This window comes from Equus caballus, chromosome 18, assembly GCF_041296265.1.
Source record: "Equus caballus isolate H_3958 breed thoroughbred chromosome 18, TB-T2T, whole genome shotgun sequence".
NCBI classification, from domain to species: Eukaryota; Metazoa; Chordata; class Mammalia; order Perissodactyla; family Equidae; genus Equus; species Equus caballus.
The window spans coordinates 13,841,982-13,864,748 of NC_091701.1; the positions used below are offsets into that span (position 1 = coordinate 13,841,982).

The 22,767-nt window shown below is 45.0% G+C and overlaps 1 protein-coding gene across 7 annotated transcripts in view; it reads left to right on the forward strand.

Annotated features, from left to right (window-relative positions):
* The window catches only part of LOC106781936 (coiled-coil domain-containing protein 93-like), an 88,959-nt gene that overhangs the window by 38,620 nt on the left and 27,572 nt on the right, over window positions 1-22,767 (forward strand). For 2 of the 7 annotated variants that reach the window (XM_070240735.1, XM_070240736.1), the window contains exons 6-7: window positions 13,440-13,540; window positions 13,671-15,765. In XM_070240735.1, the coding sequence (XP_070096836.1) occupies window positions 13,440-13,540; window positions 13,671-13,722 (153 nt within the window). In that variant the 3' untranslated portion in view covers window positions 13,723-15,765. Of the gene's footprint in view, window positions 1-13,439; window positions 13,541-13,670; window positions 16,973-22,767 lie in introns of those variants that run through there. The other 5 variants (XM_070240739.1, XM_023622802.2, XM_070240738.1 and 2 more) reach the window with 4 other exon arrangements.

Sequence of the window (22,767 nt, forward strand, 5' to 3'; positions counted from 1 at the left end):
ATATGTGGGACTCCTACCACAGCATGGCTTGCCAAGAGGTGCCATGTCCTCAACTGGGATCCAAACCAGCAAACCCCAGGCCACTGAAGTGGAACATGCAAACTTAAATGCTGTGCCACCGGGCCGGCCCCCCAGTATAGAGTCTTTTGTATGCTATTAAAGACTCCTCCTAACAGCATTTGTCATTACAAATAATAACCATTTGGTTGGATATGCTGTTGCTTTCTCTTCTTTTAAATGATGCTTCATTTCTGGAAAGATACGAGAATCAGATGACAGCATAGCTCTGATACAGGGAATTGGGAGCTGGGGCGGGAGAGGAAGGGAAATTCTCTTTTCCCTATAAACCTCGTAGTATTTGAATTTTATACCAAGTCTGTGTATCACCTATTCAAAAACAGAAAATAAAAGTAAACTTTTTAAATGAATGCTTAATTGAATATCTTCCTGTGTAAATCTCACTCTGAGCCGTGCGTGGTGAGTGGGAAAACATTACGGTTTTCAGCCTTATCAGCGAGAATAGAAGGCCAGCATAGCTGTCGGTCATCCTATCAGTGGAACTGGGACTGGCCTCTCTGTACCCATCAGACATTTCAGGCCTCTAGAGACACATTATTTCTTCTTCTCATTTATAGTGGAGTTTTTAAAGAAAATCTTCTTCTTGGTAATGTAACTGTGTAGAATTTAAGGAGACAAAGACAAAAATCTGGTGCCCAGACGTTGTTCTAAGCATTTATATATATCTCATCTAGCCTCACAGCAACCCTAGGACAAAGGAGTATTCTTTTTTTTTAACAGATGAGGAGACTAAAGCACAGATAGCCTATGTATGTTGTCCAAGGTCACATTGGTGATGGTGGAGACTGCAGGCAAACTCTTGTAACCACTATGCTGTGAGCTTCCAGAGAAAACGGTGTTTGCAGCTAATGAGAAAATAATATCAAGAAAAACAAAAGTGGAAAAATATTTGCAAGTGTCTTTGATAATAGTTCAAATTGCATAGTTTTTTTCTCTTTTTATGTGTGAACTTACTCCTCAATTGTCTGTCAGTACATCTGTAGTAGGAATGATAAAGAATTTTTATGGAAGGCCAGGCCTGGCCTTTGGGCTTTGTTTTCTTCTTTCCCTATCTACTGAAAATACTTCTCACTTCCGGATTCTGTCTTCTTAGGTTTCTTAACTGATCTGCATTGCTGTTAACCTCCATCCCTCCTGCCCCTCGCTTTTGCGAGTGCTTCCTTGCAGCCTGGAAATAAGAGTCCCAGAAGCTTGCAAGAGACTCCAGGGCTGCACTGCGTGTCCCTGGCTTATTCTTGTGAATCAGTGTAAGAAGTGGAGCAGCTTGCTGTTTGTTGTTTGTTGTCACTGTCCCCAAGGAAAATCCTTCCCTTAGTAAAGGTAATGAAATCCTTCCTAGATGACCAGGGGTTGTGGCTCTTCACCAGTCTCAGGCCCTGAAGGGAGTTTTCTTCTCCTTCTAGCCTTTTCCCAGTACAACCCTTCAGATGCCTCATCAGTGTTTGTAACTTGCTCCTTATTGACAAATCTGGAATCTCAAATTTAAATTATGAATGGTAAATTGAGGATTAAAATATGGCCAAACATCTAGGTGCCTGGTTTATAGACCCAGCCTCTAATAAAATATGTATTTAGTGGCCGGCCTGGTGGCTCAGCAGTTAAGTTTGCACGTTGTGCTTTGGCGGCCTAGGGTTCGCTGGTTTGGATCCTGTGTGCGGACATAGCACCACTTGGCAAGCCATGCTGTGATAGGCGTCCCACATATAAAGTAGAGGAAGATAGGCACAGGTGTTAGCTCAGGGCCAGTGTTCCTCAGCAAAAAGAGGAGGATTGGCAGCAGTTAGCTGAGGACTAATCTTCCTCAAAAAAAAAAAAATGTCTCTAGCTGCTATTTATTGACTGACTGCCTCCTAGGAGCATGGCACCTAATTAGGCATTTAATACATGTTATTTCATTGACTCCTCACCAACACTCAGGGAGTTATATGTTATTATTTTCATTTTAGAAATCAGTAAGTTGAAGCTCAGAAAGGTTAGTAAAATGCCTACATAGTTGCAGAGCTAGGAAGAGGCAGCCAGAGTTTGATTTTATATCTGACTCCTCAAATACAACAGATGTTGGTGCTTTTTCCAGTTTTCTCCCTCTTCACCTGGTCTCTGATTTCTCACATATTGCTGGCCACAATTTTGTAGTAATGTTCTTGACATTTCCAGACTCTGGGCAATTATTCCTCTGGGTCCCAGAGACTCAGACGCATCCAGAGTGGTTGGGTGCTCTCCCACCACCACTTCGGTTCCTTGTGGGGCCAATTCCTGTGACTTTTCCTATTTGAAGACCCCTTGTCCAGCTGGACAATAGATGCTAAGTGGAGATTGTTGTGTTGTCTTCTTTTTTCATCTAGTAGCGTGATACTGTTGTGCCTCAACCAGTAGGCTTTTCCTTACTCTTGTTTAGATATGACCTCTTTAAAAAAAATCAATATTAAACATTTTAATGTTTTTCAAAGTATTTAGCTTATTCTTATCTTTAGCCATCCTTATAGGACTGTTCCAGTCTTTGCATTCATCCTTGGTTATGTAGCCCCGGCTTTTTTTTTGGTGCATGACTTTTTGTTTTAAAAAAGCTTGTTTTTCTTTTGTACTGGGACTCTAGTAATAATGATAAAAAACTAGAAATTGGAGGAAAAGTACAAAGACTGAATCACCCATGACACCACCAGCCAGGGATAATCACTTCTATTCCAAGCATGAAATACAGAGTTACAGCTATCAATATAGAGAATTAGCGGAAAAAATGGTATTATAGTGTATATTCTGTTTTGTTGTTTGCTCATTTTGCTTAACAATGTAATTGAAGATACCTTTCCATGCCAGTAAATATACCTCCATAGCTGTAGTGGCTGTGATCATTTTTAGTGGCTGTAGAGCATTCATTGTGTGGTACTAATTAACTAGCTTAGTTTGTATCTTTTTTTTTTCTTTTGGCTATTATGTAGGACATCCTCATGGCTAAATTTTTTCTTTTATCTTTAATTATTTACTTAGGATACATTCCATGAAGTGGAAGTGGGTCAGAGGTTATGCCTAAAGCTATTAGGACCTCTTGCCAGATTACCAGGCTGAAAGGCTGTTGTGAACTTTAACTTTTGAGCTCATCACCTGGGATATTCTCTTTGTCTAGGCCTTATTTTTCTTTCTCCTGGAGATTATTCCCAGTAATTCTGCTTTTTTCTTTGAAATGTGTTGGTGTTGACTTTAAACAATAGACAGCCAGTTATTTCTCCAGCAAAAATGAGTTTATTCGGGATCAACAGAGAATTGCAGTTAGGCATCTGCCACCATGGTGAGCCACTTGCAAGGTCCAAGCAACAAGGGGAGGAGAAACTCTTCCATAGAGGGGAAGAGGATGTGGGGAGGGCTAATGTAAACAAAGAGTCCATTGGAGGAACTCAGAGTTCACAGTGTACTGGCTTTTCATTGGCTGAGTTGTGACACTCTCTCACTGGCTGTGACAGTCTCTCATTGGCTGGACAAGAAGAGGAAGTCTTTCTTCTTCCACGTGGGCTCGACGGTTGTTGTAGGGTGTGAGAGCTTCCCCTTCTGGCCTCCTGACTCCATTTTAAATGAGGTTTCTATTTATTAATTTTCACATTTTTCTCTTTTGATCAAGACCTTTCTCTGAAAGCATCGCTGATTGAGAGGTTTTCCTGATTTTATCGGCCTTTATTCCTGGTGCTAAGGAATTTTCCTGGGTGTCATGTCCCACATCAGAGGGAAAGTGCACAGACTGGAAACCTATTGAGGTCACATTCAAGTAACAAGGAGGAATCGGAGGCAGAACTCTCAGGGTGGTTTTTTTCTTCCTTAAGTCCATATCTTATCAAGATCATAGGCATTGGAGGTCATCTGAAGCGTTATGTCAGCATCAGAGGTTTGGCAGACAAACTCCCAGCAGGCCTAGTCTGGACATCTTGGGAAAGCTGTCTCATCAGATGTCATCTGCTTCAATTCCAGGAAATCTTTACTTTCAAGTCACCAGATGATGTGCAGGTCTGGTCAGGGTTTGGTGGTTTCTTTAGATGTGTCACGTGAATCCAAGAGTCTATTCCAAGAGTTTTGGGGAGGAAGGGTTAGTTAGCAGTACCTGATAGGGGCCTTTCCAGCGAGGTTGAAGAGAGTCCTTCTGGAGGTGTCTTTTCTAATAGATGGAATCTCCAGGCTGCAAGGTGTGATGCTTAAGGTCTTGGTCTCGCGGGAGCACACCGTGAAAAGATTGCTCTACCAGAACGTGCTTCATTTTGTTAGCATCTATTAGACCTTTACCGTGTTGCAAAGTACCTGACAGGTAAAGTGGGTTCCTCGATAATCGTGAAGTTCCAGAGGAGTTCCACAGGTGGGATCTCCTTTCCAAAAGGATCTTAGCTACAGAAGAGGCATTAGCCTGTCTGCAAAGGAAGGCTTCAGTGCAGTGAGAAAACACAGACCATGATTAAACAAATTTATATCCATGAGACAGGGGAAGTTGGATGAAATTCATTTGCCAAACCTCGACTGGTTCGTTAGACCATTTAAAATGTCTGGGAACAATACAAACAGGCTTCCCTGGATTATATTTTGGACAAGTGGAACAAGTGAGGTATGCATTTCTTGTGGCCTTGTTTCTATTTCCCCACCAATATTGATTCATGAATGCTATCACTTTGTCAATAGACAAGTGGTTAAATGCATGTACACTGTTTAGGAGGGGGAATTCTGGAGTCCGTGGTAGGACTGGGTTGGTATGTAGTTTGAACCAGAGCTTTCTCTTCTCTTATCAAACCAACGACTGTTGAATTTCCACTCTTTTTCCTCTTCTGAGGTCAACTGTTAGGCTTCTCTAGCCAGTTTTGCTAAGTTATCGTTTGGGGAAATATCACTTTGGATCATGACAAAGGCTTGGCTGCTGTTGGTTCCTTTAAGGGCAGTATTCCTTGTGGAAGTTTCAGCAAGGTGATTTTCTTTTGCTTCCAGAGAGTCAAGTTTAGAATGCCCTGGTATCTTGATAATAGCTAAAGAGCAGGTAAAAGTATAGCATCTAATAATTTCTGAATGTAGGGGCCATTTTTAAGTAGGCAAGCCCCATTTCTTTCACCACATTCCAAAATCATAAGCTTACTCTGAAAGTGTGTCTACTATTAGTATAAATGTTGGCAGTTTTGCCCGTGGCTAAAGTACAAGCCTGTGTTATAGCCTATAATTAGACCTGTTGGGCTGAAGAAGCCATAGGTAAAGGTGCTGCCTGAACAATATCAAAAGGAGTTGCAATAGCATACCCAGCACAGTGTTGGCCATTGTCGCCTTTTAAATAAGAACCAGCAGTGAACCATGAGAAGTTGATGTTACTTGGGGGAGTTTCCTGAGATCGTCATGAGGGGTCAGGAGGTGATCTGGTGGTGTTAAATTGTCACGAGGGGCTTTGTTGGTACTGGAGGGGAGAAGAGTAGCAGGTTACGTTAATTACAACGTGATAGAGTTACATGAGAAGCAGTTACCAAAAGGATTTCATAGGAGATGAGGCAGCTGGCTGAAGTATGTTGAGTGTGGTGAGAATTCAGGAGGGCTTCTACTGCATGAGGTACAAAGATAGTTGAAGGGGATCCCACAGTTTCCTTGGTGGCCTTGACCTAAAGGGCAGTGGCAGTTTTGGTTCTAAGACAAGGGGATATCCCCTTGCTACAAGGTCCACTTGCTGGCTATAATACCCTATGGGTCCATGGTGGTCTCTCTGTCTTCATGTGAGTACCCCAGGGGCATTCCCTTTCTATTCATATACAAAAAGGAAAAAGGGAATCTGATAGTTGGGATGTCCAAGGGCAGGTCCTTTCGTTAAACTCTCCTTTACGCCTTAAAGCCTATGTCATCCTAGTCTTCTCATAAAATTGGGTTGGGGTTTTTCTTTAGTAAAACATACAGAGGTTTGGCCATAAGAGAGAAATTTGGAATCCAATTTTGGCAGTAGCCAACTAACCCAAGAAAACCTCACAGTTGGTGCTTAGTTTTGGGTTTTGGAAACAGGACACTATGAAGCCTATCTGGATCTAGGTGTGGCCTTGTTCTGATATCAGATGCCCTAAATATCAAACCTGGGTTTGGGCAAACTACAATTTTTCATTAGTGACTTGTGTCCCTTAAAGGCTAAAAGCTTTAGTGATTGGATGCTGTCTTCCTGTGAGGAGGCAAGGGAAGATGAGCAAAGAAGCAGATGGCCCACATATTGCAGCAAAGTAGAACCCCTAGGGAACTTTCTATCGTCCAGATCAGCTTTCAGGATTCGTGAGAAATGGGGACTCTCAGTAAAATCCTGAGGTGTTACTGTACAGGTGAATTGTTTTCCTTCCCAAGTAAAGGCAAAAAGGTACCAGCTAGCTTCATCAACCAGAAGACACTAAGAACACAGTGCATAAATCAGTTACATAAAGGATTTACTTCCACTGAGAATGGGTGTTAGTAGCATATGAGGGTTAGGAACAACAGGATGTCAAGGGATAACAATGTTGTTTATTGCTTGGAAGTCCTGGACAAATTTCCATGCTTGGCCCTTGGCAGAACCTGAGACAAAGAAGCCGGGAAAGAGGAATGTCAAGTTTGGGAAGCCATTTTATCTTTCTTTAATCATTTGTTTGCCTCATTTAATCTTAAATTTTTATTTTGCAAAGAGGCAATTTTAGCCTTGTGATAATGTTTGGAAGCCTCAAAATACCATTCAAAATAGGTATTGCATTCAGTTTGGGAAATTATGGAGTTATGGTTGTCTGATTTGGTTTTTAAAAAAGTAAGTTTGGAGAGTTCAAAAGTTCCCTATAATTGCCATTGGTGTTCTAAATTACCTTTGGTTAAGTTGATCTATTTAGTTAGAGACGTGAATGAGTGAGGACTATTTTTTTGTTGTTGTTGTCATTGTTATTGTTTTTAAATATGGCATATGAGGGCAATCTTACGTTTTGGTTTCTTTTAATTTTTTTTGTAAACTTGATTATCTTTGAATTATTATTTTTTTTGGCAGGGAAAGATTCACCCTGAGCTAACATCTGTTGCCAATATTCCTCTTTTTTTCCCTCCCCAAAGTCCCAGTATATAGTTGTATACTCTAGTTGTAAGTCTTTCTGGTTCTTCTGTGTGAGTCGCCAACACAGCATGGCAACTGACAGACGGATGGTGTGGTTCTGCAACTGGGAAGTGAACCCAGGCCGCTGAAGTGGTGAGCGCTGAACTTTAACCACTAGGTCATCAGGGCTGGCTCAGAACTATGGTTTTTAAATATAAAATCAGCCAGGGTCCCTGTGCAACACAGGGGGCCTCAAAATATGTTCAAACAGCCTAAACAGCCTGCAGGTTTAATACCAGCACAATTCTAAGAGAACAGCTTAATCCGGGACGGGGGGGTGGGGAGTGGTGGGGGTCAGCTTGAAGGCCAAAAGCACAGTTCCAGTGGAACATCCTAATCCAAAGGCTAAACAGCCCAGTTCCACTTGAACAGCCCAGTTCCAAAGGAATGGGGCCGAAGCCTGAACAGCACAGTTCCAATGAAATGATTCAGGATCAACAGAGAATTGCAATTCAGGATCCACAACCATAGTGAGCCCCTTGCAAGTTCAGAGCAACAAAGGGAGGAGGAACTCGTTCATAGAGGAGAAGAGGAAGTGGGGAGGGCTGTTGTAAACAAAGAGTCTGTTGGAGGAATTGAGAGTTCACAGTGTACTGGCGTTCCATGGGCCGAGTTGTGACAGTGTCTCACTGGCTGAGCTTTTGCTGGGCAAGAAGAGCTGGTCCTCTTCACTTGGGCTTTGCCATCATTGTAGGGCATGAGAGCTTCCTCTTCTGGCCTCCTGACTCCATTTTAAATGAAGTTTCTGTTTATTAATTTTCACATTACTTTCTTGTCCTCTCCATACCTCCTTTTCACAGAATAGCTAGCTGCTTTGCAGAAGGCTTCCTTCATAAGAGGTGGTATTTTTCAAAGGACGTAAGAAAATGAAATTGTTGCCACCCAGGACAAGCCTCCCCTTACCACCTTCCACTTTTGCATCATCATAATAATCGCTCATTTGTCTCAGTGTGCTGCTGTATAGCTTACTTCCTCCTTTTCTGAGCTGTCAGCCTTCCATGTTCATGAAGTCTCTGTCCTGTGCAGCGAAGTCTATTACTCTCTCTTAACCTTGAGTAGAGAGTACCTGTGAATTTTGACCCAAAACCCCAAAAGATATATTCATTTATTATTTATTGAGCATTTTTTGGTAATGTTTAGAATTGTGTATGAGAATAGAGGGGACAGGGAAAAACAAGACTTTTGAGAGCTTCCAGTCTAGTTGAAAGGAAATGCATTGCTGAACTTACTGGATCATCTAAGAAACCAGGTCATTTAAAATTACTCCTCCACTGTGTTCTTCCGTAGGGCATTCTGTGAGGAGGGCCTCTTCATTCAGCAGATGTCTGATAAAAATATGCAAAAAATATATGTCTTATCCTTTATTATTTGTCAGATACCGTTAAGTATATTGATTGATTAATCCTCACAATAACTTTACTTATACCTGTTTTACAGATAGAAAACCAGAGGTTAAAATAACTCGCCCTAAATCAGACAGGTAGTGAGTATTGGAGCAGGGACTAAAACCTTATCTGTCTGACCCCATGTATTCATTCAATAATATATATGTTTTAAGATTGACATCTGAGCTAACATCTGTTGCCAGTCTTTTCTTCTTCTTCTTCTTCTCGCCAAAGCCCCCCAGTACATAGTTGTACATTCTAGTTGTAGGTCATTCTGGTTCTGCTTTGTAGGACGCCGCCTCAGCACGGCTTGATGAGCAGTGCTAGGGCCGCACCCAAGACCCGAACCAGCAAAACCTGGGCCAATGAAGCAGAGCACGCGAACTTAACTTTTCGGCCACCGGGCCAGGCTCCCATTCGGTAATAGTAATTGAGCACTCACTGTGTGCCAGACCACATTCCAGGAGCTGGAGTAAAAGCAGGGACATTCCAGTAAGAGATTCGGGGTTTGGGGACCACAAGGTGGCAGTAGCGCACACAAGCTTTATTTGGGCTGTGCTTTGACAGGTTTGCATGCGCGGTGAGGGAGTCTCTCACAACGTGTGGCCATCCAGAGGCTTAGGCACAGGGGCCACCATCCAGAAGGGGAAGAGAAGAAGGGACTCACCCAGGGGGTATCACAGAGGAAGTTTCAGTGTCTAGGTGATATTGCCCAGCAGCACAAAGGGAAGTCTCTGGGTTAGAGGTGTCTGAAGGGCTTGGGTTCTTTATTGACCCAGGACTTATCCTGCATGGTTAGCACGTGCTAGGTGCAGTTTCACAGAGTATGCAATGTACCCAGACTGTAAGTGGCTAAGAGTCTGCTTATTTGGGCCATGTTTAAGACAATTGGCTGTGTAAAAATTTGAGTTTGGCACTGGCAGGCTTTTGAGCCAACAGGTCTCAGACTGCTGTGAAGAAATAAACCTAGGAGCCAACATCCAGAAGCCGTCTGTGGCTCATATATATAATGCAGTGACCTGATTCTTATTTACTAAGTTATACTGTTTGGTACAGACTCAAGGAGACCCGAGGCGGGACTTGTGCTGGACCTCAGAGCAGAAGACATGCCTGCAGGGCTCATGTAAAAGAGAAGAGAAAAGAATTAAGGCTTGGGGTGTCTGGAGAAGTCTGCCTCCCCAGCTAACTTTCCTGTCTATAGACATGTTCCTCTCTTCAGAAATGATCGCCGTCCGTCCATCTCTCATCATTTCCTTCACTCAGTCCCCAGGGGCTTTGTTCTGTTTGTTGTTGTTTTATTAATGTGAGAATGAAAAAGCAAACAAATGTATTTGTCTCAGTTATAACTTTTTCTCATGGGATCTTTCAGGACTTTGCCCTTGGTGGTGGAAACGTCTGTGGAGCCCCTTTAGGTGGAAGCCAGTTTGTTCACGGGGCTCACGGGCTGAGGTGTGTCTGTTATGGGTTTGGCCTGTTGAGCCCTGTGACAGTGAGCTGTTAAGGTCAGTGGAGGCAACTCAGGAGTGTGGCTTCCTGCCGGGTTGGGTGTGGTCTGGCCCACTGGAGCTTTGGAGTGTAGGATGCCCAGTTTGTAGTGACTGTTTCACTGCCTGCTCCTTTAGGTCATAAAGGAGTTGTGAGGGGCAGCAGTCAGGGCTTTGCCACAGACACTGCCGTGGCGCTGTGCTCTGCTACTCCCTCACCGTGGTGTTTGGATGTGATTCAGAGCAGTTGCTCTCACCGGTGAACCTGCTAAATAGAGATGTGTGACTCTCACAGTGCAAGAATCTCTGCTTCACAAAGGACTCCCCTTAATTTTTTAATCCCATGCATGTGTCCTTTAGCATCTACTGAGACAAATGATCAGAACCCACCATGACGTGTGGTCAAAGTTGGGGTATCAAACACCTTGCAGAGTCCCAGTTCTGGAGTGATCCTGCCTCTATCATTTACCGCCTTTGTCCCCACGGGCAAGCTGTCTAACCTCTCTGTGCCTGTTTCATCATCTGTACAAGGAAAACAAGGATAGCTACCTTCGTAGGTGTGAGGATCAAATGAGCAGCACATAGAGAGCAGTGTACACCTGGCACAGACCCAGCGTTCAATAAATGCTTGCCATTACCATTGCTCCCACTATCAATGGCAAAAGATAAGTTGATTCTGTTTCTTTTTTAAAAACACAATCAAGTGTAAAGCATTTTTTTAATTAATCACAGACTTTAAATTATTGATGGAATTATGTTACCACATCAGTATCTTTGCAGGATCAAAAGAACATGAAGAATGAGAGACTGGGAGTATCCTTCAAGATCTGTTAGTCCAACCTTCATTTTACAGATGAAGAAATAGGCCCAATGAGAGGAGCTGCCTTTCCCAAGGTCATAGAGCTAGTTAGTGGCAGAGATGGGACTAGACATCAGTGTTCCTGCCTCCTATTGCTTCGAAGGGTGACTCGGCAGTAGTTCTTTTACAGTTGGCCTGGAAACCTCTATAACATTTAGGTCCCTAAGCAAACCCTTGTAACGATCCATGTGGCAGCCTCACCTTGTGCAGTGAGTCTTGTGAGGGGGCTCAGCGGAAATGGCTGGTGGGGGACTAGAATGCCCACCAGAGGCAAGTTAGTGTAGTGGAAAAACCTTGGGACTGGCAGCCAGGGTACCTAGGGCTATGCTTGATACTATTCTAGAGATCCTGGACAAATTATTTAATCTCTGCTTCTTCAGTAGTAACGTGGAGGTAACAGCATCTGCCTTGCCTGTACTTCATAGAGTAATTATAAAATGCAAAAGGTGAGGTGCATATGGGGTGCTTTAAAGTATAAGGAGTGATTACATAAAGGCCAACGTTGTCATTGTTTGCCAGAATGGAAGGTCTTTGTAGCTGTTGGTGTCAGTATGCTCTCGTTTTGGAGTCAGTCTTCTTTGGAAGAATCCAGTTTCCTGTCTTAGCTCATTGACTGTGGTAACTAAGGAAGATAGCAGTTAAGCTCAATTATATGGCACTGCTACAGTAGTCGAGCTCAATGGAAATTAAACCATACACAGTAAGTGACATCATATGGGTTAATTATATTTTCCTTTCCCTATAAATCTGTTTTATGTTATTTATAGTTTCCTGTTCATGTAGACACTAGCAGCAAACTAGGGAATGTTTGTGGCAGCAATTATAAGAACAACCTTCAGCATCATCGCAGACTCTTTTCCATTCGTTTTCTACAAAATTGTTGAGATTCTGTAGTATGTGTTGTAGAACAAATGTTTTTCTGTATGTTTGAAACTTTTCATAATAAAAAGTAAAATAATAAAATTAACTAGAATTATCAAGGGGGGAACAATTCTTATTTGAATAAAAATGCCACAATCTGGAGAAGCCTAACAATAACACTTGTCTTGGTGTTGTCCGGGTAAAGATTAGATGTGTTGAACTCTGTGGTGGAGAAGAAAAGGTCCAGAAAGAAATGGAATACCTTGGTTGTGTAAACAGCTGCCTAGTTGTACCCAGAGCCTTGAGAAAATATTACTAAGGTATTATTTGACTGCTAGCTTGGCAGTCAACAAGGACATTTATTTGGGGTAGAATGACAAACCAGGTTATCTGGAGGTGAAGACCAACATTAATTGAGCACCTGTTACATGCCGTATGGTTTGTTTAGAAGATAGGGAGAGAGAGAAAGAGAAAAGATATATATATAAAAGAGATGTATATGTAGATATATATGTAGATATATAGTTTCAGAAGGTGGCCTACACAAAATAGATCTATATTTTCTTCTGCATTTATAACTAAATCACACTCTAGTAATTTAAAAAGTCAGTGAAAATTTATAGCGCATTTTATGTTTTCATACATTTTTTTGAGGATAAACCTCGAAACACTTTTATACAACATGATATGTATCTCTGAAGGATTTGTATTCACTCTCCTTTTCTTGTATTAGAGCCTAAGAATTGACATCTCCTTTGCCATTTCAGGACTTTTTTTTAAGGATTCTGCGTTAACATATATATGTCTGTGATTGTTGAACTGGTTTGCCACTCTGGGTGGTGGAAAGGTCTGGATATGTAGTGACTGTGCAAAATTTGTGTTTTTTCTGGAAAATTTTATTAAGGAATAAAAAAGATTTCAATAGAGAGAGAAACCTTGTTTCTCAGTGCAACACTCAATATTATAAAGATGTTGGTTCTTCCCGAAGAAACCTATAAATTAGAGGTGATACTAATCAAAACAATAGCTTTCCATAATGAACTTGACAAGCTGATGCTGTGATTCATTTGGAAGAGAAAATGTGTAAGAATAGTCAGGAAATTTGAAAAAGGACAGTGGAGACATGATAGAGACTCATAAAGCAAGAGCAATTGAAGAGGATAATATTGGCATATGTTAAATATGCATGCCATTTCAAATCAGGGAAGAATGACTATTACAGTGATAATGCTGGGATTCTTAATTTTCCATTCTGAAAAAATATCCCTACATTTCACTGTACCAAAAAAAAGAAAACCTGGATGGATGAAAGAGCTAAATCTAAATTACAAAAGTAAGATACCAGAATTTTTTTCACAATCCCTAGGATAGGAAGTAAGATAAAAAATGATTAATATCTTTGACTACATAAAATATGAATATGTCATAGGACCAAAAAAACCCATCAAGTTGAAACAAAGTTGGCACACAATAGATTGGATGGAAATACTTCTACCTGTACGGAAGTCAAAGGAGCAGACTCCTTGAAGGCAGTGACCCTGAGTGCGCCCTGTGGACCCGCAGGAGAGCTGCGCACTCGCCGTGATGGGGAAGGGCTCGCTCCCTGCCTGACTGGACGCATCTGGCAGCCAGCTCAGGAGGGGAGCCTTCTCACAGGCAGTAACTGCCCTGTCTCCTCCACTTCTTAGGATGTTTACAAGCCCCGTCGGAAATACAAACGCCAGCAGGGAGCAGAGGAGCTGCTTGATGAAGAATCTCGAATCCATGCTACACTTTTGGAATATGGCAGGTAATGAATGGGACCCTGTCTAAAGTGTCTGTTTTATAGAACCATTGGAAAGAAAAGCTAATTTGAATTGCTTCATTGCAATTAACTTGGTTGACTTTTACCTGATTGAGTTTGCTGTTTTTGGCCCTAGATTTCCAGCATCAGGGGCTTTTCTCTCTCAAGTTGTTACCCAAGTTTCCTGATGGTGCTAGAGACCTGACCTTTGAAATTCCTCTCTGGAATTGCGGGCGTAACAGGGAGCCCTGGCTGTGCCTTCCTTGGGGGTTGGGGTGTTCGGGGCATTTGCAGCAGCGGGGGGAGGGTCTGCACTTCGTGCCCCCGCCATTTGTTGAAATCTTTAGATAAACTAAAGAATTGAAAGCAGTTATAGCAGTTTTACTTGTTTAAGTGTTAGAATAAGAGTTTTGGTTTCCTGTGAAGAATTGTCCTAACCAGAAGAAAGAATTTAGAAGTGGTTTGTTACTTCTTAAAAAAGTCTCTAATTTTTAAAAAAGTAAGTCTTAGATGCTCAGTTTTTCTGTAAAACACACACACGGAAGTGCTTCTCCTCACTGAATTTTTGGTTGACCCTGGGTATTGACCTTCATTCATGTCCTGCGTTTTCTACTTAGGGTGACTGACTCCTTGATGTGAGTGTGCCTCCTTGTGCTTCTTCCTTTATGCTGGAAGTGGTTGCTGTGCGCTGCCTCCTAACCCAACCCTCCTTGGGTGGCTGGAACTAACAGCACTACCACCTAGTGTCTCCCTAAGTGAGCACCCGATGGCTTCCCCCTCTGGGGTAATAGAACCAGCGGAAATTAGGCTTAACTGGCTTAATTATTCCATCTTTCAAATGGAATTGCAATCACCACTTTGTTTTTGTTTTTGAGGGAGTAGTGTGGGGTCAAGTCCTTCCTTCCCAAGGTTGAAAACTAGTGTGTTTTCTAACTAGTTGTTAGTTCTGACCCTAAGCCACCTGGTGTGTTGGCTGCCCCCACAGCTGACAAGTTGCTGCTGTGAATTGAACTCCTCTTCTGAGTCAGGCAGTACCAGAGCAGCTACGTAATTTATGGGACCCAATATAAATGAAAATGCAGGGCCCCTTGTTAAGAATTATTAATAATGATTAATTGTCAAGAATTTCAAGACAGCAACAACAACCAAGTGTGGGGCCCTTCTGCCTGTGGGGGCCCTGTGCAGCTAGACGGTTGCACGCCATGGGCACCGTGATGGGGTCTTTCTAGCCAAGCCCAAGCTGCAAGTGAGTAGATGAGGCTGCACTGCTCTGGGTGACCCAGAGCTGGAGAGACAACCTCTGTGAATGTCACATGTTCCAGAGCCAGAGGACTTAGGGGAATGTTGTGCTGTTTGTTAGTTTGTATTGTTCATACCCCCATTTTTTCCAATATCATGGATCCTCCAATGTTCCTGGGAGTGAAAAGGAGTCAGAGAGTTGGTAAATGACCCACCTCACGGAGACCATGCTGACGCTATTTCGATACTTTGTTTTGAAATCCTCAGTTTCAAACTGGATCTTTTGCGTGCATGGTAGATGGTAGCTGTTATCACCTTGGGAGGGCTGGGTAAATTCGAGACATCCTCTGCATCCTCAGGAGTGGTTGGTGCAGTTTGAGGCCAGAGTCAGGCTGGGCTTTCTTTACGGAAGGGAGCAGGGCACAGCTTCTGTTTGTGACTCCTCTCACATTTGGAGGGTGAGAAAGGGGCACAGTGTCGCAGTACCAATCTTAGTTCCTGTTGGTGGGTCATGCTGAGTTCTCCTGATTTCTCAGAAGAGGGTAGGTGTGTGATGAGGATTTTTTGTTTTTGCTTTTTTGGGAGAGGGATTATTTTGCTTTCTGTGGAGCTTTCTGGCAAGGAGAAAGTGGGTTTGTGAGAGGTGGGCAAGTGGATACTTAGGACATTTTGATAGTTTTTTTAGCTCATTCTCCTTTGTGAGAATGATAAAGACAGCATTCAGAAGGGTTAAAAAATAATTTGCCCAAGGTCAACTACTAACGGTTAAGAACTATTAAGAGCCTCAGACTGTGACTTGAACTCAGGTTTGTTGGGCTCTAAAAGCGTGTCATTATCGTTATCTACAAATATTGTTTGAGCCTCCAGTGAGAGTCTGGCCCTTGGTTTTAGAAAGACAGGTGTAGTCTTAGTTATTTGGTCTGAGACCAAATAAGAAAGGAATGGTTGTTAAAACTGACAGAGTATATTGGATAAAGTTAAAGTGCCAACAAGTGTGTTTTGTTTTCCTTCTTTGGCAAGTCCCCTCCCCTCCTTTCTGGCTCTCCGACTCTTTCCTCAGGGTTCTGTTCAGAACTCTCCACTGCATGGAGACCTTTCCCCTTAAATGAGGATTACATAACAGTATATATGTGAATAACTTTGAACAGTTTGTCTTATGTAGAAAATGGTAAATGTCAACTCTTAGGTGCTGTCTGTCATCACCATTATCACCATCATCATTAGCAGCAGCAGTTTTCTGTTCTCAAATGCCCTTAAATGGGACCTTTAGATTCAAATGAGGATGCTATCCTGAGCCTCTCCTTTCAGTTCTCCTTGTCCCTAAATACTCAGTACCCCTAGCACCAACCCTCCCTCCAGCCCCGTTATTCTTACTCTTAGTCCCTCTGCCTTCCCTTCCCCAGTCAAGCAAGGCTGGCCCCCTGCTGGCTCTGGGACTCACTCTGCTGTATCCTGCCTCTCCCTTTATGTTGTGGCATTCCTTACTTGCTCATCCCCACCTAGGAATCCAGATCCCCCATCTGTTGTCAGGACTTCTGTTTTCCTCTTCATCTCACCTCTTGATCAGAGGGAAAGTATTTTGACTCCGAGAGGAAGAAAGTCTGAAAATAGAGTTTCCTCTTTGGGGCTGAAGATCACTCGTCAGCCTAGGCCCACAGTGCATCTGGCTTTGAGGTCAGCATTCCAGCTTATTCCTCCTTTTAGACTTTCAGTGGCTTAAATAAGGCTGAGCTTTAAGCCTGGTCAGCCATGCTGAAGGCCTTAAGGACCGTGTGTCCATTAAAAACATGTTTGAGTATGTTTATTCAAATGTTACGCTGTTGGAAAAACAAAACTCATGGTTTTGATTTTAGACTTAAAATTGAAACTCTGTAATATTTCAGTTTTATTATGGGTCCAGTCAACTTTTAGGAGCCAATTTAAACACCTAACCATGCTCTACAAACTGCCGCTGTGGGGAAATGCATTTTATGTGCAGTGTGTTTGACTTGCAAGTGGAATTTTGAAGCACAGCCACTAGAGGCTGGAGTTAGCCTTCTCTACGCTATTTGAGGCTTAATTTTGAGTGCCTTGAATTCATTCTGTAATTAGTAAATGAAATATGACGTGCCTCTCCCGGGCTGTTTGTGTCCTCTCCGATGTTGAGGCCCATGACATGCTCAGAGAAGGTAGTTAATAAATGCTTGTTGGATGAACGAAGAATAAGGCCCACAGTCCTTAATATTTAGGGCTTTTTTAATGTCCCTATTTTGTTCTGGGTTGCAGATCGTTTGATATTTGCCTTAATTTCTCCTGGGGCAATTGTTCTTGATGTTTAGTTTGTTTTTTAGAACTGTGAGTTCCCACATGGTAGCCACTAGCCACACACAATGGAATATTATTCATCCTTGAAAAAAGAAGGAAATCGTGCCATTCTAACAGCTTGGGTGAGTCTAGAAGACGTTATGCTAAGTGAAGGAAGGCAGACATAGAAGGAGAAATACTACGTAATACCACTTACTGGAGGCATGTAAAACAGTCAGACTTACAGAAGAAGAGAGTAGAGTGGTGGTTGCCAGGGGCTGGGGCAAGGGGAAATGGAGAGGTATCAGTCAAAGGGTACAGTGTCAGTTACTCAAGGTGAGCATGTCCTGGTGAGCTACTGTGCCTCTGGGTACTAGTGCTGGGTGTTGTATTTAAAACTTTGCTCAGAGGGTAAACCTTATGTTAGATATTCTTATCACACACACACACAATAATAAATAAAAAGGGTGGAGGAAACTTCTGGAGGTGATGGATACGTTCATGGCATAGATGGTGGTGATGCTTTCACAGATGAATACTCATCTCCAAAGTCATCAAATTGTGTGTGTTAAATATGCACAGCTTTTGCATGTCGATTATACCTCTAGAATATGGTTTAAAAAAAGTAAGAGTGGGTAAAGAGGAAACTGACTTAGTTTAGAAAGCTGCTGCAGGCCTCGTGGACAAGGTGACTGGGACGCTTTTACACTCCCTGCTGAGTGAGCAAAGCTCGCATAGGATGATATAAACCGTCATTTTGACCCCATAACAAAACGGATAGAATGCAAAGTCCGGAAGGAAACATGCAAAAATATTACAGTGATTACTTCCAGGCAGTGGGATTATAGAAGATTTTTACTTATTTTTCTTAAACTTTCCTGTATTTTTTTCACACGAGACAAACAATAGAGGTGATTTCAGAATCTGAACTTGTGCCTGTCTCAGTGATTAGTTGCAGACGACAGAATCCATTCTTTCTGGTTCGAGCAGAGGGGAATCTGTTCATGGGTGCTAGGACTGAGATGCCAGGACCACCAGGGGACCAAGCTTGGATGCCCCATGGCCACGGACAACACTAACATTCACCTGGACAATCAGTAAGCCCGCCCTCGACTGTTGCCGTGGAAACCCCACTGCCTGTGATGCTCAGGCCCAGACACTGGAGCGTGCTGCTGTGGGAGAACTGGACCCTCTGTCCCCTGCCAGCCAGGAGCCCCATCCTCCACCACCTTGGGGGGCTCACTTCCACCTTTTAAACCTCAGGCAGGCATCTGTCCAGAGGAGCTGAGGCCACTGGCAGAACCCTGGCTGCAAGGGAGTCAGGGAGATGCAGGTTTCAGTTTTTTCCAGAGACTCCCATGCAGCCAAGCACAGAAGGAGGGGCTCGGCACACATTGAGTGTGTTGAGTGAATCAGCCTGCAGGGTCCACCAGAGAAGTGAAATAAGAGTGAACAACATGATCAGTTGTACCTTCACCCTCCGAAGGCCCCTTGAAGGCTCAGTTATCTATTGTGCTATAATAGGGGACAGCAGGAAGCTCCCTCTTTGTCCCAGGAGCACTGGCTCTCAGAGCCCCTAGCCTCCACAGTGCACACTGGCCTGACTTCCAGCTGTTACTATCATCCTTGATCCACAGACTAGCAAACCGAGGCTCCTACAGGTTGGGTGACTCATGCTGCTTGGGGCTGGGACCAGGAAGGACTGACTCAGGGCTCGTGCTTGTTCCCTGTCATATTCTGGCTTCTCAGACACGGGACATCAGAGTGATGGGGCTGCTGGTTTGCCGCATTGCTGCACCTCAGCCATTTGTCAAGGAGCCTCTGTACTGTCTTGGAATGTGGGGACCCTACAGTGAACCTAACAAATCCCCTGTCGTCACGGGGGCTTCCTCCTACCAAGAAAGGCAGAGACAGAAAACAGGCGTGAGACGGCTCCAGGGGCCCTGAGTGAAGGCTGCCAAGCGGGGGGATAGTGGAGAGGCTCTGAGGAGGGGTCTCTCTCCTGCTGGGTGACAAATGACCCCTACACTGAGCAGCTACTGCAGTAAGTGTTTATTTTCTGGTCTCTGTGGGTCAGGATCCCAGGGGCAGCATGGCTGGGCAGCTCTGACTCAGGGCTCTCGTGGGGTCAGTGAGGATGTCAGCTGTGGCCACCTCATCCCAGGGCTGGAAATCTACCTGTAATCTCCCGTGTGTGGCTGGCAGCAGGAGGCGTCAAGTCCTCACCATGTGGGCCCCTCCACAGGGCCGCTCACATGTAGGGGATCTGGCTTCCTCCAGGAGAGATGGAGATGGAGATGAAGGTTGAGGTATGCACATGCACACGCACACACTCACACATATGCACACACACCCTGCCCTGCCTGCTTTCCTCCCGCACAGCTGTGATGAAATGGAGAAGAAAGCGAGGACAAACACCCTCTCCCGTTGTTCCCAGATGACCCTTCCTCCCCGTCCACAGCTTGCTTTCCTTCAGGCTTCCTGAGAATGGCCTTGGAGAGTCGTCCCGCTGACAGAGAGCTGTCTGCTCCTTGTCCCTGTCCCCTGGAGCAAGGAGACAGCACAAGTTTCTGCTGGCCATTCCAGTCTTCCATCACCTGCCAGCACAGGGGGCTTTGTGGTGGGCACCGATGCCCACTTGGAATTGCTGGACAGGGCGTCCAATGTCCTTCTAGAACAAGGGGTTTCCATTCAGGCAGCTGGAGCACACATCGCTGGGAACTCCCTGCTTTGGATCTTATTTGCTGTTGGCAAGTTCTCAGGGCGGGGCTGGGGGGTTGGGCGCTGGCAGGGGAGGCTGGGGGCGTCCACCTGTGACAAGGGGCCTGGATGTGGGAGGAGCAAAGTGGGGGCTCTCTTCTCCTTTTGAAATAGTAATCCGTCACTTTGTTGGACAATTGCTCATTTTTTTTCCTTTTGAAAATTATGATATAGACACACAGAAGACACACAGTGTATACGCATACATATGTGTATGTGTGTGTGTACAGTTTAAAGATTCATGTCGTGGAGATGTCTGTATTCACCACCTGTGTCAGTAGATGGGATATTGCTAGCAGCCCAGAAGCACTTGTATCCCCCCTGACAACAGCCCCTCTCCCTGGGGTGACTGTCAGTGCCCTGACTTTGTGACAGTCGTGTCCCTCCTCAGCCTCATAGTCTCACTCCCCAGGGGCACGTTCAGCTGAGGCGTTGCATTTTCCCCATTTTTCTCCTTTACGTAAATTGCAATGTGCACCCCGTTTGCAGCCTGGCTGCCTGGGTGACTCACTCGGCTGCTGGGGGCGGCCAGGGTACCTGCATTCTGGTGGCTGTTTTGTGTCCCTTGTGTGGATGGGCCATATTCAACCATTGTCCCATTGAGACATGCAGGCCCATTCCAGCTTGGGGCTCCGAGAGCACACCACCCTAGGCCATGTCCCACTCTTCACTGGCATTTATACCTGGGAGCAGAACTTCTGGGTCCAAAGGTGCTCTGACCTTCCTGGGCAGTGCCACTGTCTTTCCTAAACCAGAGCACGTGTGCGCAGGTCCTGTGCGGAGTTCAGGGAGGTGCAGCGTCCTCCAGGAGGATCAGCTGCAGAACAGCCTGGGTGGAGAGGAGAGCAGCCGGCTGCTCAGAGAGGGATGGATGGCGGAGGCCTGGCCGAGGGTGTGGAGGGCGGTCAGTGATGCCGCTGCGTAGAGCCGCGGCTGCTGAGAGGGACAATGGCAGGCATTAAGTCCATGGAGCTTTCCAGGCAGGAGCAGGGGTGGGCAGGGGCTTTGAGGCTGGGGGCATCTGTCAGCTTGGCTGCCACAACAGAGTGCCATAGACGGCTGCATGAACAACAGAAGTTCATTTTCCTACAGTTCTGGAGGCTGCAGGCCCCAGATCAGCATCTGGCAGGGCGGGTTCCTGGGGGGACTCGTCCTCCTGGCTGGCGCCTTCTCCCCAGGGCCTCACGTGGTGGAGAGATCATGCTCTCGTCCCTTCTTCTTGTCAGGGCACTGGTCCTACCGAGCTAGGGCCCCACCCTCATGGCCTCATTTAGCCCCTAGCACCTCCTCACAGGCCCAGTCTCCAGCTACAGCCACCCTGGGGGTTAGGGTTTCAACAGAGGAATTTGGGGAGGACACAAACATTCACTCAGTAATGGGGGTTTCGGGGCCTTTGAGGAACTGGAGCCTGCATGGAGCAAGGGGGGAGGGGTGTTGTGGTCATCTGTCGTTGTGTAACAATCCACCCCCAATGTTAGTGCTTTAAAATGAGAATCATCATTTATTCACTCACGATTTCCTTTTGGGCTGGGCCCAGGGGGACAGCTCCTCTCCGCCCTCTGTGACATCAGCTGAGGCCTTGCTCACAATGCTGGCAAGTTGGTGCTGGCTGACAAGCTGGGAGCTCAGGGGGGCTGATGGCCAGGGGCCTTGGTCCTCTGCCATGTGGCCACGTGGGCTTCTTCACAGCATCATGGCTGGTTCCTAAGAGAGAGAAAGTGCCACTTGCCAGTCTTTTTCAAGGTTAGGCCTGAACCTGGCAGGAGTGTCATTCCTTCCATCGTAGAAATCACAGAGTCCAGGTACAGCTACTGGCCATTCCTACCACAGACCTTGTCTTTTTGGGAAGAGAATAAAAATTATACATATTTAAGATGTACAACATGTTTTGGTACTCCGATACATAGTGAAGTGGTTGCTACAGTAAAGCTAATTAACATGTACATCTCCTCACATAATTGTCTTTTTTTTCTTGGTGCAAACACCTGAAATACATTCTCAGCAACTTTCCAGTGCATGAGACAGCAGTGTTATTACTGCTGCACGTTAGCTCTCTAGACTGACTCATCCTCCTAACTGCAGCATGTGCCCTTTGACCCCTGCTCCCATTTCCCCCACGCCTGCCCCTGCTGACCACACAGGCCTCGTCTTCTCTCGGCCGTGTGCGGTGGGAAACATGCCACCTTTTATGTTGGGCTCACATCCTGGGCTAAAGATCTTCATGTCCTTGAAGTGCATATTGCCTGGCTCTTTCTCCAAGCCTGCACCACCCCAAATAGTTAAGACACGGTGGAGTACCCCAAAGCTGGGACAGTCAGGGCCAGCTGTCTCAATTGCTGGACATTGCTCTGTGGCCAGTGCACAGGACTCTCCATGGCCAGACTTGCAGTGGAGTGTGTGCTTTTTTCTGGCGTGGGGTCCATGGCTTTGATCACATGCTCTGATGTGGCTGTCACCCAGAGAAGGGGTGCCGTGATCGTGACCACAGATCTGATCGGACCAGCTCTGCAGTGTGGCTGTGAGAGGAGGATGGTCTCTCCAGCCTCTCTGAGCCGACCTCACAGAAGCCACGGTGCATCACGTGCCTGCTCCCCACCTGGCACTTAGCAGGAGTCCAGGAGTGCAGGTATCCAAATTCACTCACTTTTGTGTTTTTCTTCAGTTTTTTCTTGTGGAAAACCAGAGAGACACGAAAGTAGGAAAAACAGTATAATGACTACTCCCCCCATGTGCCCAGTTCCAGCAATTGTCAGCTCCTAGCTAATCTCGTATCATCTACCCCCCTCCTTCTTCCCCCTTTCAGATTATTGTTCTCAATGTTTTTATAGACTACAACACACACTGCACAGTGCTTCTGTAATAAGTGTGTGCATGGTGGGTTTGCACACTGTGAGCTCACCTGGTTAGAATCCTAGTACCCACTTCTGATGTGTGGATAGGGGGGCAAAGTG